Genomic DNA, 16,580 nt, shown 5'->3' on the forward strand with positions numbered 1-16,580 from the left:
CTGGAGAGCTCTGTAGTTTTCATTCTTAAATGTTAGACATTAAATCTAATTTTAAAAATCTAGAAAACCACATCATATCATTTTGAAATATTGTAGATATTTGATCAAATAGAAACAAATAAATTCTAAATGTTTTATTGATCCCAAAAGGAAATTAAATGTTGCAACTCATATTATTCAAGGTACTTGAAAGAGTTGTTGTAGATGCTGATGGGCAGGAAGGGTCTGCGGTAGTGATCTATATTACAGGGAGGAACGAGTTGAAACAGGAAAAAACAAATAAAGACAAACAGGTCTGTGAGATCCAGAATGCCTGCTGGTTGGTAGGTGATCAATTTATTTTGTGCAATAAAATGCACATTGGTTATTTAAAAACAATGCAATTAGATTTTTGTTGGATTTTATGCAATTTTTGGATACGGTCTCACACAGTTAAGGTGTACCTATGATGACAATTGCAGACCTCTCTGTGTTTGGGATATTTGAAAAATTGGTAGGATATGAAGAAGTTATTTCCCCCACTGTTTACAAACTATAGAGTTAAAACATTACACAAAAATATTAACACCGGATAAAAAATGTGCTTAGATTTGACTGAATATGTACACTGCCTGGCCAAAAAAAAAGTCGCCACCAAAAAATGGTCACACTCTCTAATATTTTGTTGGACCGCCTTTAGCTTTGATTACAGCCCGCATTCGCTGTGGCATTGTTTCAATAAGCTTCTGCAGTGTCACAAGATTTATTTCCATCCAGTGTTGCATTAATCTTTCACCAAGATCTTGTATTGATGATGGGAGAGTCTGACCACTGCACAAAGTCTTCTCCAGCACATCCCAAAGATTCTCAATGGGGTTAAGGTCTGGACTCTGTGGTGGCCAATCCATGTGTGAAAAAGATGTCTCATGCTCCCTGAACCACTCTTTCACAATGTGAGCCCGATGAATCCTGGCATTGTCATCTTGGAATATGCCCGTTCCATTTGGGAAGACAAAATCCATTGATGGAATAACCTGGTCATTCAGTATATTCAGGTAGTCAGCTGACCTCATTCTTTGGGCACACAATGTTGCTGAACCTAGACCTGACCAACTGCAGCAACCCCAGATCATAGCACTGCCCCCACAGGCTTGTACAGTAGGCACCAGGCATGATGGGTGCATCACTTCACCTGCCTCTCTTCTTACCCTGATGCGCCCATCACTCTGGAACAGGGTAAATCTGGACTCATCAGACCACATGACCCTCTTCCATTCCTCCAGAGTCCAATCTTTATGCTCCCTAGCAAACTGAAGCCTTTTTTTCTGGTTAGCCTTACTGATTAGAGGTTTTCTTACGGCTACACAGCTGTTCAATCCCAACCCCTTGAGTTCCCTTCGCATTGTGCTTGTGGAAATGCGTTTGCGTTCACAATTAAACATACTCCTGAGTTCTGCTGTTGTTTTTCTTTGATTTGACCAAACGTTTAAGTAATCGCCGATCACGATCATTCAGGATTTTTTTCCGACCACATTTCTTCCTGGAAGACGATGGTTCCCCACCATCCTTCCAGTATTTAATGATGCGTTGGACAGTTCTTAACCCAATTCTAGTAGTTTCTGCAATCTCCTTAGATGTTTTCTCTGCTTGATGCATGCCAATGATTTGACCCTTCTTAAACAGACTAACGTCTTTTCCACGACCACAGGATGTGTCTTTTGCCATGGTTGTTTAAGAAATGAGGAGTTACTCATTGCATCAGCTGGGGTTAAATAACTTATTGCCAGCTGAAAGATAATCGCCTATGCAGTACTTATCCAATAGGAGGCTTGTACCTATTTGCTTAGTTAAATCCAGGTGGCGACTTTTTTTTTGGCCAGGCAGTGTACATTCAAATGATCTATTGTAGATGCACATTTTGAAGAATTACTTTTGAAGCAATAGCTTTATAAGAAAATAAAAAATAAAAAAAATCAGACAGAGACATAGGATTCTTGGTTTTATTGAAGCCAGGGGTCTGATAAACATTTTCCTTATCTTTGTCAGCATAAGAAGCTAGGATCCACATGGCAGCTTAGAGGCTACAGAATTGTGTTAAAGACAATATACAATCAACCTTCTGAATTACTCCAGACACAAAAGAGCCGGCCATGTGCTTAAAAATGTCTCAGTATCTTAAATATAAAAGGACTGGAAGCAGAAGCTCGTAGTCTCGCATAGATGTAGAGAGTCAATAGTGGTTGAAGGCCATTCAGTTAGGATGTGACAAGGCAGCTGATTTCCGCTCACATCCGAGTACAAAAGTTAATTTCGGTATTTTATTCAAATCAATCGACCAAAGCGACATCCGATCTTCAACACAGAATAAGCACGACACTGAAATCAAGTGGCTTAATTTCAGCTAAGTGCCTAAATTAAGCTGATGTGGCTGTGTGTCATCCAAACAAATCAGGGTGGTCCGTCAGGGCAGAGGCATTTTAAATTGAAAATTCAGAAAGGCAAAACCATTGAGAAAAACAAAAACATGCTTAATTTGACAGTAAACACAAAGGGCAAGTGTTGAGCAAAGATCCAAACAAGTACATTTTATCAACTACCAGCAGACTTGCAAGAAATGTCCTATAACTCCATATTATTCTTGCATAATACTAATAATGCTGCCCTTTTCAAATTCTGACAATTTCCTTACTCGTTTATCTGAAAGGGGAATTCACTCCTATTTTTAGATATACCAAAAATAAGAGATAAAGGAACTTCTATAAATGTCCAAGGAGAAGTGCTTATTAAACATGTCCGCTGCTTCTGGTTGATTACAAATTGTGCTTCATTCAGTCCAACTACAGAGAAGAAAAAACTTTAAAAGCTTCATCTTTAGCAAAGTAAATGCAAAGTAGATAACTATGATAATTTTTGACGCTGCTAAAACGAGCCTGTTGGCCAATGTAGATACTTTTTTTTAAATTTTCCGTTACACTTTTTGAAAATAGTAAATTCAGAGATAAACCCTGTGTGCCAAAAGTTACTTAAGTGGTTTACAAAATGTATCCCTAACCTACAGCAATAAAATACTGTAGAGCCCATTAAACCAACCCCCCCACCCCAAAAAGAATGATAGATGCAGTTGGACAGATGAAGCTTTTTCTACCACTTTACAGAGTATTAATAAAAGTTGAAAGGCAGGTCTGATGAGTGGAATGAAAGAGCTTCATGCAGGAGCAGCAGAAAAAAGGCCACTGGTTAATCTAATGGAAGTCATACAAATGCAGAAAGTAAAGACTACTAAGCATCTTTGGTTACATGTTCCAGTTCCCACCGGTTCGTTCCTCCCTTCATCTCACTTGAGTAGCAATTGGCTGCTTTCCCCAGTCTATTTCTATAAAAGCCACTCCACACTAGATATTATCCATAGGATTAAGCAGGGCCTTGCATAACGAGGTTGCGCTAACATTTTTGGATTATGGTATCAAACTACAAACTTACTGACTTTATGATATGGTACAGTTTACCTGCTGCAAGTAAAAGTTCAAAACAGTAACGACAGAAAACAATCAAGCAACCCCTTAAGGACACGCAAAGTTAAGATCTTTCCTGTGAAGGCAAGGGGGGCCTAGTGTAGCGAACTAGGTCGCACATTGAAGGCAAAAGATCGTCATTTAAATGGGCACCAAAGCAACAAAAACAAAAAACAAGTGAACCAACAGGTTTCCTACAGGGATGCATTTGTTTCTCCACAGACTTCACGTAGAAAACAGGAATGTTTTTAACCGAAATGCAAAGTACAGCGTGAAGAAAATGTGAAACCAGAGGGGAACAAGTGCCGTCTAACACTGAAGAATAAGATATCTTTAGTTTTGTTCAAACCACAGCATAGAACTGAATGTGTGTTGGCTGCAATGAAGTGGTTTCAGCCAAAGTCGCTCTCACCGCTTTCCTTCTTGATATAAGCAGCCAGTGTACTTGAAGGCAATTACTCTGTTAAACGTTATTAGAGGCCACAGCTTATTTTTGAAAAAATAAAAAAAATTCAAAGAACAAAAAAAAACAAAAACATGAAACAAAATAAATTAATTGGGGGACAAAACAAAAAAAACAAACAAAAACAACAAAAGCCCTAGAACCAGTGGTGCTACAGTGCATTTCCTCTAATGTAGACAAGCACCTCTACTACGACACAAACGGCTAACTGTGCGAGGCACTTAGGAGTTATAGTAGGAAAGATGCTGCCCCACCCCTTCCCAAAATATACAAACCTTTACCTAAAGAAGCAACGCTGCTGCAACCTCTAAGCCCTTCAAAAAAAATCCCATCCAGTCTCATCTAGTCAAAGAAGCTATTTTCACTATTTGGACAGAAATGCATTTTGTACAAAATTAAGTTAACCTGAATATTGTTGTGATGCTTTTATATCTACAGAATCCTTCGAGATGAGCGAGGGCAAATGATATGCTATCAGCGGTGTGGACATGTCATATTAGTGTCTTGATGTCAGTGACATTTTAACATGTTACAGATAAATGTTTCCTTAAACCAAGAAATGGTGCAGAAAATAAAAGGAGGAACTTTGTATAAATACATCAGTATCATATCCAACATTTTTTTTTTTTACATATGTTTGCAAGTATTTCAATTACTTTTCCTAACATTTCATGTTTAAATATCTTTCCAATCGCAACCAAAGATTCTTCCGTGAGATAAGCTGAACCAGGGGCCACGAGGCCCAGTGTGTTTTCACTCTTCAAAGTCCGTGAGGACAGTGTTTTATCCCAGAGACGGAGGGGCCTGCAGCCCAGCGCCTCGAACCGGCTGCCGGGGAGAGTTGCACACATTTCCAAAAGCTGACATCCCTCACAAAATAGCATTTACAGTTGAAGAGAAGACAGAAATAAAGCCAAGCCTTTCGGCACTTCCTCATCTCACTAAGAGATCCGTCTGTGTTACCGCTCATCCCATCTCACCGTCTGATCGCATCGGAAGCTCATTTGGTGAAACCGACAGTGTGTGCTGACTGATACAGGCGTTGGGAATTTGGTCAATTTTTTTTTTTCTTTTCTGTTTATGCTCACATGTACATGTATTGTTTCCAGAGTATTAACGCAGTGGACGACGCAGCCGTTTTTGTTGCCTTCACGCTTCGTTCTCTGTTGGCGGTATGTTGTTAGCTGAAACCACGGAGTCTTGCTTGCGAGTCATCCGGTCCAACTCGGCTTGGACGTCAGTCAAACCCGGCTTCTGCCCTTGGGAAAAAGGAAAGAGAGACAAAACCCAAAAGTAATCTCCTGTAGCTTCTGTGTTTTCATGAAAAACAAAAGCAAACTTTCTACAATCAGCAAGATGATGATTTAGAGTTTGAATGGGGATGCGGTACAATGATAGTGATTGGCAACTCATTAACACCCATGCAAAACTTATAAAAACCACAACTTGTACTCATGCACTACTTCTTTCAGCTTGCTCTCAGATGTTAGCGGTGCTCAGAGCTGGAGCAAAACATACACAAGTGATCTGAGGCAGCAAGGAGTAATGCAGTGACTTTAGTCATATCACAATGTTTGACTCCATTATCTTAGAAAGATGGAAAAAAAAGCATTAATAAAATGGAAGAGGGCTGAAAATACAGCAACTTGGTGAGTTCAACTGGCGTAAAAACAAAAGGTGGATTAGTTGGGCAGGACTTATTAGTTTCCATGCACACACCAGTGACAGATGTTTTCCGTGGATACAGGCCTGTCTCTTCAGCAGTCAGAAGTCGAGTCAAAGTTGACACCTTTTCATTTGTCCTGATTTAACCATCTGATTCAGGCTGGAGGCATAAAGCTTCAGACAGCAGAGCGGCTCACAGCTTCACAGAACAAGATTCCCTCATTCCGCTGATACTGTGAAGCCAGTCAACGCTTTTTATCCCATACAGCACGATGTCTTGTTAATTGAACTGTATTGTCATATGTTGCTAATAAAACACGCTTTTTCCCTGTTTCTTAGTGAAGACACTTTTTGGGCTGGCAGCAGAATGAGTGCAGATTTGAAGAAGATGTGTTTTCAGTACACTTTTTCATAATCCACAGGAATAATTCAACCCAATAATCCACTATTAAGGTAATTATTGGGGTACTTGGCTCGGTCTCTGAGGTACGCTGCAAAGAATTACAACTGCTTGAGTTACTTGCTTTAGAAAAAAAAAAATTGTAGAATTCTTATTACACCATATGTTTTACTTCTACTTGAAAGTAGTGCTACTCTTAATAGATTACAATTTTTGGCTACTCTACCCACCTCTGCTCTAGTTTCTAGTTTATTATCAACAAGATGAAAAAACAGCTTAAAAAGTGGCTCAAGTGCTATTCCTGGTTAAAAACCGGAACCTCTTTAGTGGAAAAGTCTTAATTGTGTCAACATTCAAAAGTGACAACTGCAAACTGTGAGAGAAGAAGTTAAAAAAACAGTAAAATACCAGAGCAAAGAGATGTTCAGCACTGGAGTGATGGATTATACCTGTTTTCTTGGCAGATCCTTGCACTCCAGCTCCGACTGCTCCAGATCCTGGGCTTCCTGGAGATCCAGTCTTTTTACTCAACAGACTGTTGAAGAAGTTGGCCAGCACTCCCTCATTAGCAGCCCCTGCTGCAACAGAAATGTTTCTGCATTACAGCAGAGACCTGACGAAAGCTAGAATCCTCCACATTTCTACACGTTACTTTATTACCATTTGAAGTTGGAACGTTAAACTGAACCAAATGTTTATTTTTGATTCCAAATATTGACCATTTATGTCTTTAACATACACTGCCTGGCCAAAAAAAATGTCACCACCTGGATTTAACTAAGCAAATAGGTACAAGCCTCCTATTGGATAAGTACTGCATAGGCGATTATCTTTCAGCTGGCAATAAGTTATTTAACCCCAGCTGATGCAATGAGTAACTCCTCATTTCTTAAACAACCATGGCAAAAGACACATCCTGTGGTCGTGGAAAAGACATTAGTCTGTTTAAGAAGGGTCAAATCATTGGCATGCATCAAGCAGAGAAAACATCTAAGGAGATTGCAGAAACTACTAGAATTGGGTTAAGAACTGTCCAACGCATCATTAAATACTGGAAGGATGGTGGGGAACCATCGTCTTCCAGGAAGAAATGTGGTCGGAAAAAAATCCTGAATGATCGTGATCGGCGATTACTTAAACGTTTGGTCAAATCAAAGAAAAACAACAGCAGAACTCAGGAGTATGTTTAATTGTGAACTCAAAAGTATTTCCACACGCACAATGCGAAGGGAACTCAAAGGGTTGGGATTGAACAGCTGTGTAGCCGTAAGAAAACCTCTAATCAGTAAGGCTAACCAGAAAAAAAGGCTTCAGTTTGCTAGGGAGCATAAAGATTGGACTCTGGAGGAATGGAAGAGGGTCATGTGGTCTGATGAGTCCAGATTTACCCTGTTCCAGAATGATGGGCGCATCAGGGTAAGAAGAGAGGCAGGTGAAGTGATGCACCCATCATGCCTAGTGCCTACTGTACAAGCCTGTGGGGGCAGTGCTATGATCTGGGGTTGCTGCAGTTGGTCAGGTCTAGGTTCAGCAACATTGTGTGCCCAAAGAATGAGGTCAGCTGACTACCTGAATATACTGAATGACCAGGTTATTCCATCAATGGATTTTGTCTTCCCAAATGGAACGGGCATATTCCAAGATGACAATGCCAGGATTCATCGGGTTCACATTGTGAAAGAGTGGTTCAGGGAGCATGAGACATCTTTTTCACACATGGATTGGCCACCACAGAGTCCAGACCTTAACCCCATTGAGAATCTTTGGGATGTGCTGGAGAAGACTTTGCGCAGTGGTCAGACTCTCCCGTCATCAATACAAGATCTTGGTGAAAGATTAATGCAACACTGGATGGAAATAAATCTTGTGACACTGCAGAAGCTTATTGAAACAATGCCACAGCGAATGCGGGCTGTAATCAAAGCTAAAGGCGGTCCAACAAAATATTAGAGAATGTGACCATTTTTTGGTGGCGACTTTTTTTTGGCCAGGCAGTGTATATTCATTGTGTTTTATTTATATTAAATGACATTTTCCAAGCTAAGGAGAAATGTTATAGAGATTTCTACAATCAAACCATACGATTGTAAAACTGGAATTCTGCAGCTTTTAATTGGTAAAATTCAAGACTAAAACATTTTAAGAAACATGTAATTTAAGACCTGCCAGAATTATTGGAAATAAGTCGACTGATTTATTCAGTTACATGTTTGGTAACTACAGTCAAATATAATGTTTAACTTACGCAGGTGTTTTTGTTTCAAGCATCTTGGACATATGTTCTGGATAACTATTTAGATTCACCTTTGAACACAGATTTTGTTAAATACAATCTCTGGTTTCTAATGTGAAAGAAATTTTTTAACTTCCTAAATCTGAGGCTTTGACCTATTTTTTTGTTTTTGAGGGGTGAGTTGCATTTTCCAGCTCTCCAAATGAATTTCATTCAATACAAATGAGATAAACAAAGACTTTTTTTCATTGCAAAGCTAGATGACTCCTACTCAAACAAAAATAAGAGAGTTTTATGAGAAGATTTCTTCTACAGTTTTACAGGAATGGCAGCGATTAATTCCTTCCCACTGGGCTATTTATTAAAGAACCTTAATTCCTCCAAATACTGTGCCAGGTCACAACATTTTAAACAGTTGATTTCTGTTCAGGGAAACATGTTCAAATTTTAGCAAAGCCAAAGGAAATATAAGACTTATGAGGAAAAATCTGGAGAAATTCAACACTTTTCAAGGCCTCTAACAAACTCCTACCACTGTCGCCCTGTGAAAATGGCGATAACTCTAGGAAAATTATTCTTTTAGTAATGAGGAGTAAACACCACACACTAACCTTTCATATTAGGGTCAGGCTTTTTGACAGAGGCCATTGGTGAGCTGGTTACACTTGGCTGGCCAGCACGACCCGCCGGCCTGGGGGACGATGACATCGTCCTTCCAGGAGATTCCTAAAAAGAGATTAGTTGGTCAGTCAGGAAAATAAAAGCACAGCAAACATAGGTGGGACTTTCAGACACTCACTGTTGCTCCTCTGGTTGGTGTTGCTGGCTGCTTTGCTAGCAAAGACTGCGGGGAACAGAAATAGGAATTAATGGCTTCCAACAAGCACTGATACATCTGAATTCATGATTGTTTCATGTGAGACAGAGAAGGGAGAAGTGGAGGAAACTCATTTTAAAAATATTTTTTCTCCTAACTGCTTCCTGCTTTATGTGTCCTTAAAAAGGGAAGTATGTGTGGCATTACTGAAAGGACAAAATATGGTAAAATTATGAGTGGATACAAAGTGAGCATGATGCAATGCGAGCTGCAATTTTTAAGTAAAAATGTAAATGTCAAATACAAAGAATGAGCTGAAGCTCACCTGCTGCTTCATCAGGAATACCTGCTCGTCCTCTGCATTTATCTCTTTGTCATGAACCAACTAAAAGAAAAAAGAAAGTCATAAAATCTGTTATGACAACTTGTAATGTCATAACAGAGCGCTTTTATTTTCCTGACTGACCAGTCATTGTGCCAGCGTTTGCTCTGCCATACCTTTCGTACTGGAGGTTTTGTGATGAAATCTTCAAACGGATCATCCGGTCTGACCGTTGTGAGGTTTTCATGCAAAATCCCAATTTTCTTCTCATTATCCCATCCAGACGGACTGAGAACAAAAGGAGAAGATCGTTTACATGCGGGAAGAAAAATGAGAGGCGTAAAGAATTTGGTAGCAAACGATCCAATTTCACTTTAAATGACTGTGATAAAATGAGCAGCTGTACAACAGTGATCAACAGGCAAACAATCACATGCCTTACTTACATGAACACTGCATCTTTCTCCACCACTAAGGCGGGTGTGGCGAACTGAAAGTCATACAGCTTGTGGACTATGTATTTGTAAAGCAGATCCAGGTTCTTCTCCTCTTTGACTGAAGTGTAGATCAGCCCAGCGCCATCTGTTGAATTTAGTTAGGGAAGCTAATGACAAAAAAAAGTGTCATAAAGAGTCCCATATAAAACAATCCACCACCCCCAAAACAACTGTGTACAACTGAGAAATGTGTATGATTAACCAATACAACAAGGATACACTGTAAGCTGAATCGTCTGATGCAGGACTGGATGAAATCAAAGTGCTCGTCTCGGAAGTCGTGCTCCTTCTCTAATACACTGATGGCATCACACTGAATGAAGTTAAACAGAGATGGAAATAAAAGGAAAAGCAGCATTAGAGGTGGAGCACACAGAATCCTTAAAGGCGTTCTCCCTTTGGTCCTCAAAAAACCCAACTTCCAACATCACAGGGCCTCAAAAACATGTTTTGTTGTTACTTATTTTCCCCTGATGGTAACTACTTCAGTATACATGTAAATTAGATATTAGGGAGCTCTAAGTAAAAACAGTTTGTTGCCTAATGACCACATAAAAATGTAAATTAACTGCTAAGGCAACACATAATTTTGTCTATTTTTTTTTTTTGGCCTCCCTTGAGTAATTTGGCTTCCTTCAACAATAAAAAAGGGACAAAAGCAACACCAATAAAAAGGAGTATGCACTGCTTTCCGCTTGCGGCAACCACATGTCTTTTCTGGTAGGAAAATTTATCAAAACAAAGCATAATGGCAACATTTAGTGCAAGGATAATTCAACAAGCGGTGATTAAATTTTAGTGTTAATGAATGTTTTTTTCTACCTCAGTTTATAGGACTCCTGGAGAAAGTTAACATATAAAGTTTGCTAAATGTTTAACGTAGCATAAAAGCGGTATCTTTAAGAAGATATAAACATTGTGAAGAGGGCTATGCCAAATGATCACATTCATAGATATGAAAAGGACGCTTAAAACCAGAATTAAATGGTCTGGAATATAAGATTGCTACAACCTTATAGTGCCATCATATTATTAAACCTGGGTTTTTGTACTGGTTGTTTACCTTTGTGCAAACTATTAGCACTGGAATGCCCAAGTTGTGTGTGAGTGTGTTGTCCCCAAGTGGTAACACAACAGCTTCGTCTTCCCCTGATGTCGGGGCCCGTCGGGGGGAGGATGGGGTGGCGTCCTCTGGTTCTGTGTACTCTTGGAAGGCTTTCACCACTTGGGAGGGAAAAAAAGAAACAAAGTACAAAATTGGTGAACACAGCACTGAAATTAGGCAGTCAGTAACAAACTATTTGAACTCTCACAAAAGTTCCAGTAGTCTGACGTCTTTATTTCGTGCAGTGAAATAAGCTGACCACAAAACTGGACTGAGTTTCATTTGGGCACTCAAAGGTGCTGGCTTTAAAAGAATATTTTGCTTAGTTGACTAAATTTTAAGATATTGTCCAAAGAACCAAATACAAATGCTAAGCTTAATCTCACTTGTTGTGGTTTCTAACAATCTATGAACCTAAACTGATGTTTTAATTGTGCAAAACTTAAAATTACTCTAAAATTACTACAGGGGTGCGACAACAACTCATCCAACATCGTTCCCTAAAGAACCCAGAACAACATCTAAAGCACTGCAGGACTCTTACTTCAGTTGAGGTAAATGTTAAAGAGTTTTATCCATAGGGATAAATCCATGAATAAAATCCCTGGTTAAAATGATTAAAATACCTGCTGGCCAACTAAACACCATAAAGGTCTATCTCACATTTACAAAAACATATATTAATAATGCCTAAAACTTTTGAGAGAATATTGAGTGAACTGAAAAGACTGAAAAGAAAATAACATACTGACAAATTTGGCAATAGTAGAGTGACTGTTAGAGGCTGCTTAGCATCTTCAGCACATGAACAATGTCAACAATTTATGGAAACATGAACTCTGACCTGTGCTAGAAAATCCTGAAGGAGAATGTCAGACAATCAGTTTGTGACCTTAAGTTCAGAAACACTTCCGACTGTGAAGAAGGACGACAATCTAAAACTCTCACAGAAAGACCAAGGTGAAGCTGTTTGTGTGTGAAGGTCTGAACTAAAATCTGATTGTGATGTTGTGGCATGACCTTAAACAGTTCATTCATGCTCAAAACATACCCAATTCAGCTAAATTAAGATAATTATGGAAAGAAGTGGTGTAAAAGACTTATAACCAGTTCTCGCTACTGCCTAATTGTAGTTGTTGCAGCCAAGGGTGGAACAAACACTTTTTAGGTTTAGGAGGGAATTACTTTTTATCAGTACTTTTTCACATACCATGTTTTAGATAGCTTGTTTTTATCAATGAAATGATTGGATTATCATGAACTGAAACTTGTGGGCATGAAAAAAATGCAAAGACACGAAGGTCTGTCTCACATTTGTCAAAAATGGTCTTGATGATCCCCAAGACTTTTGGAAAAAGTTTTGTGAATATTATCTACATTTGCATGAAATCACACAGCTCTACTCATAACAGACTGAGAATTGGGGAAGAAAATTAGAAATGACATTCATCCTCTGTCGAGCTGGAAAAGCTGTGCAGATATTTTCAAAGCTGCAGCAGGAGTTTGGGGATGTGGGGGGTTATGAAGCAGGAAGCTTTGGCTTACTTCCTCAGGCGCTTAGAGAATGCAGTTTGGGAAGAGCCCATTAAAACAGACAAGCTTGTCAGTTTTGGTCAAACTTTTTTCCTATGAACAAGGTATTCTGAACATCAGACAAGCACTGGTGCTCAAATCACTCTTTAAGCAAATCCTTCGTGGAGTTTAGGATTACACACAACCAGAAACCATGTATAAATAGTATTTACAATTTTGCATCAAGAGTGCATGGCTTTTTACCACGACCCACAAGTTTCATGGGTCATGGTTTAAAGGCAACAGGAATCATGCACTCATTTCTCTCTTAAGGAAATAGTTACTTTGTTTTTAACTTCACTTTATATCACCGAGTATTATTTGAAGGTAGCACAAACTGACAGACTTTGCCCATCAAGACCTACTTATCTGTTTAACAAACAAAGGTGAGGCCAAGACGCATCTGTACTCTAAAGGAATCTTAGTAACTCATTTAAATACCAAAACAAGAACACTCATCTGCATTGTCAAAACTGCGCAGCCAGAACGTATGTGCATGCAGCATTCTCAAATATTCTTAAGAAACAAAAATCCCTCCATTATCAGCATAGCTGGGCAAAAACATTGTCGTTTTAGAACACCGTACTGCAGAAAAAGGCTGATCCTGTAATTTGACAAGAGTAGGCCCAAGAAGCCCAGAGTAGGCCCAAGAAGCCCAACCTACTTTCAGTCACGGCTCTAGAGCAGTCAGAATATCCGGCCCACTGACTGAATTCAAACCCACTCAGTTTACTTCCTTTCCTTGACGTTGCTGTTGGGAAGGGAGGCAACCATGATGCAAGACGTGTGCAAGACTGCCTGGACAAAAGCCACTGACACACTTTTCCAGACTTCAGCTGGCCTGCCTGCATAACTTGGTCTCACCACTGTGTTACTGACATGACAATGATGCTTTATTTTAGAAAATACACTGGAAGGGCCTGACAAAACACTGAAATTTAACTGTCAAAGAACTGACCACAGTATTAGTACCACCAAAGACTGCAATAGGGCAAACTAATACCATCACTGTCCACTATCCGTGAAATTATGGCTCAAGATGAAAATCTACCAACTACAGCGGATGAGATTAAGGATGAGTTTTTCCTTCCCTAAGGATGCTCAAAATTAAAAAATAATAATAATCTGTCAAAATCAGAACCAGCAATCTCAATGAAAACCTGAAACTGGCATCAAACATGAAAGGCCTAAATGTGAAGGTAACTATTTATGACAATTTATGATTAAAATATTTGAATTGAAGGAAATTCTTCATGAAACTACAGAGATGAGAACCAATTCAAAATGTTTAGCTTTAAGTATAGTTTGGTCAAACCCTCAACAGCTTCCTCTTTCTATCACACAACTTCCTCATTGCTGTTGTATTATTATTTTAGCATCTAATACACAGAAAATAAATCAAAAAAACTTATCAGAATTTTAATTTAGTAATTAAAAGAAAAAAAAAAAGACATTTTGTGTAAGAAATTCTTTTAGACTTTAGAGTAATAGCAAGTTTGAGACTTTTTTAAACAAACAAATGTTTGTACAAAACCCCAAAGGCTTAACTAAGGAGTCTGAAAAGCAACAATCTTTCCAAACACAAAAGAACAGTTCATAAGTGAGAGATAACCAGATCTAAAATTAATAGGAAAACATCTGAGTGCATCACACTCATTGATTTGCAGAACTCGCCTCCAGTAAGGAACACACAGCTGAGGATCATGGGCCTCTCTGATGATGACCTAGAATCAGCCATGACAATGTGTAATGTTATCCAGCATCTGCCTTCCAAAGAGCACATTTACCAAGCTTTCCTTTTTTTTTTCTCCCCTAGGCACCCAGTCAGTAAGAAGCCTTACTCTCATTACACAACACTCACATTGCTCCCAACCTCAGATGCTTCAGGCACCTTTGCTGCTGCTTGTCTCACTTATTGGAAAGAATTCCCATAGAAAACAAAACAAAATGTAAATTTTTTCATATAGATTTTGCATTTTTTGAGCTAACTGCTATTGTTTCCTTTGTCAGTCTAAAGTTTTTGTTCATAAAAATGCCTTATTTGGATTTGCAATCAGTTTCACAACACATCACATTTAATGTTTACGTTCTATTGGCGTAGGAAGGGGAAAGATGCCAACTCACTCCTCTGCTCCAGCTCTCTCATGTCCTCCGGAGGAACCTTTAGCTTGTCCACATGGTCACGAAGCACACTGGCCCACTTCTGCATCGACTCCATAATGGTCCAGGGCCGCGACATGTCCACAACGAGCACAGCCAGGCAGTCAGGTAGAGACTGAGGTGTGACAGCAAACTTTAGTAGGCCTTTGTGGTACAGGTCTCCATCCAAGATCCACACATTACAGCGAGTCAAGTCTACAGACAAAAGAAAAAACAGCACAAATCTTAAAGACTTTTCCAATACTTTGGGTGTGAGCTTGTGGAGTCGTGTTGTTTTGGAAGGGGTATGGAAAAGTCGCAGCATGTAAACTCACCGTCTCGGTCTTCATCATGGACGCTCAAGTAAAGATATTCCAGTCCTCTCCCCTTCTTGTTGTGCTCAGCTCCTTGTAGTTTGGCCATAAGCGTTGTTTTTCCTGACCCATCCTCACCTGCAAGATGTTTAACCATTGTATCATAATCAGTAGCTGTATTGGAAGAGTTAATATGTCCAGTTGCAATTAGTATTCTCCATTTGTTTTGTCACTCGCCGTCATCCCATAAATTTAAGTAAAAAATATTTTATTGATGCAGAAATGAAAACCTCAAGAGTGAAAATCTTAATGCAAATCATGGTCTCATTTGCATAAATAACAGTGTTAAAAACCATCTTTGCTCATTTTTTTTCACAATTAAGGAGTGCTTATTCATAGATGACCCCACCCAAGAAAACATCACAAGGCTATGTCATGTTATGTCTGATATTACAGATGCAGTGATTCAGTTCTAAGCACCTCAGATGTTTTATCTGCACTCGCCTCAGGGTTGGCAACAATAAAAAAGAAAATACAGCCCAGAAGAAAGATCAGACACAACAAATACTCACCAAATACCAGGATATTTTTTCCTGATGGCAACTTTGAACTCGACCTGGTTGAAACTTCACTAAGTATTGAGGACCTATAAAACAGAAAACGAGTCAAAAACAGGACGGTCTGGATGTCTGTCATGTTGTTCAATGATAAGAGCTCCGTATTTTTCTAAAAAAAAAAAAGTTGAAATCATGACCGTGCTGACTTCACAAGCGGTTCAGTTTATTGACACTTTAGCTGTTCTGGAATGGGAGTCCAGAGACGAGTCCACGACAGCATAAAATCAGGAAATGATCATTTATCACCACTGACCAGCAGATTGAAAAAGAGCAGGCAAGAATCCGAAATCATTAAAACTGACAAGACCTTAGCATGATCTGCAGTGATCAATACTACCCCCAAACATTGTCAGGTTTTCTTAATCTAGTTGGTTAAGGCTTGTTTGCTAACATTTATATTCTCCTGTTCAATAGTTGTACCCTTCATAAAGAAGCTATTTAGTGTCTAGCCCTTCCATCTGGCTAAACTCTAAATAAAAGCTCTTAATATTACTAACACCTATGAAACCTGACCGATCTAAATACACTCGCTATATACACACAATCAGAAAAAAGCCAAGCCTGTTTGGTGAAATGTAGCGGTAGTTATGTTAGCTGACGTTAGCTCGTCTGTTAGCATTCAGGTTCAGTTGCTGCTAACGTTACTGCTACAAAGCTAGCCGGGCCGGTGTGTGAGAGGGAGCAACCGGCAGTGACAAAGCACAACCGCCGCGGCTCCGACAGTCCCACGGCGCTCTGTGCTGACAAGAAGCCGTTGAAAGACAGCACGACTTGCCAAAGAGTTTGTCCTTCTTCGTCTTCCTTATTATTGTCGCCCAGTCCGGCTGCACCCGGGAGCTGTTTCTCCAGAACGGGAGCCATCTTCTCTTTCTACACCCACAAAGGCGAGGCCCTGCTGCTTAGGCACCGCTAGCACCGCCTTCATCCAACTAACCGTCTGTACGT

The 16,580-nt window shown here is 39.5% G+C and overlaps 1 protein-coding gene across 3 annotated transcripts; it reads right to left on the minus strand.

Annotated features, from left to right (window-relative positions):
- Nucleotides 1–1,965: 1,965 nt before the first annotated feature.
- dync1li2 (dynein, cytoplasmic 1, light intermediate chain 2) lies at nt 1,966–16,580 on the minus strand. 3 transcript variants are annotated; one of them, XM_032560413.1, is made up of 13 exons: nt 16,411–16,580; nt 15,591–15,664; nt 15,040–15,156; nt 14,690–14,920; nt 10,952–11,112; nt 10,108–10,201; nt 9,838–9,973; nt 9,568–9,679; nt 9,395–9,454; nt 9,052–9,096; nt 8,864–8,978; nt 6,469–6,594; nt 1,966–5,213 (listed from the first exon to the last, which is right to left on the minus strand). In XM_032560413.1, exons 1-13 carry the CDS (start codon nt 16,494–16,496, stop codon nt 5,104–5,106), a joined length of 1,467 nt encoding a protein of 488 aa, XP_032416304.1. In that variant the 5' UTR covers nt 16,497–16,580; the 3' UTR covers nt 1,966–5,103. The 3 variants fall into 3 exon arrangements, with proteins under 3 accessions (XP_032416304.1, XP_032416305.1, XP_032416302.1); XM_032560414.1 differs by having other exon boundaries at nt 1,966–5,208; nt 6,469–6,597; XM_032560411.1 differs by having other exon boundaries at nt 6,469–6,597.

This window comes from Xiphophorus hellerii, chromosome 4 (assembly GCF_003331165.1).
Source record: "Xiphophorus hellerii strain 12219 chromosome 4, Xiphophorus_hellerii-4.1, whole genome shotgun sequence".
Taxonomy (NCBI): domain Eukaryota; kingdom Metazoa; phylum Chordata; class Actinopteri; order Cyprinodontiformes; family Poeciliidae; genus Xiphophorus; species Xiphophorus hellerii.

What these genes read in the sequence shown, in the direction of transcription:
- dync1li2 (XM_032560411.1), bottom strand. Translation starts at nt 16,496, where the DNA reads ATGGCTCCCGTTCTGGAGAAACAGCTCCCGGGTGCAGCCGGACTGGGC. An exon ending in TGCTAATAGTTTGCACAAAG is followed by an intron (nt 10,202 to 10,951) that starts GTAAACAACCAG and finishes AACTTCATTCAG; the next exon opens with TGTGATGCCATCAGTGTATT. An exon ending in GCCTGACCCTAATATGAAAG is followed by an intron (nt 6,598 to 8,863) that starts GTTAGTGTGTGG and finishes TTTCTGTTGCAG; the next exon opens with CAGGGGCTGCTAATGAGGGA.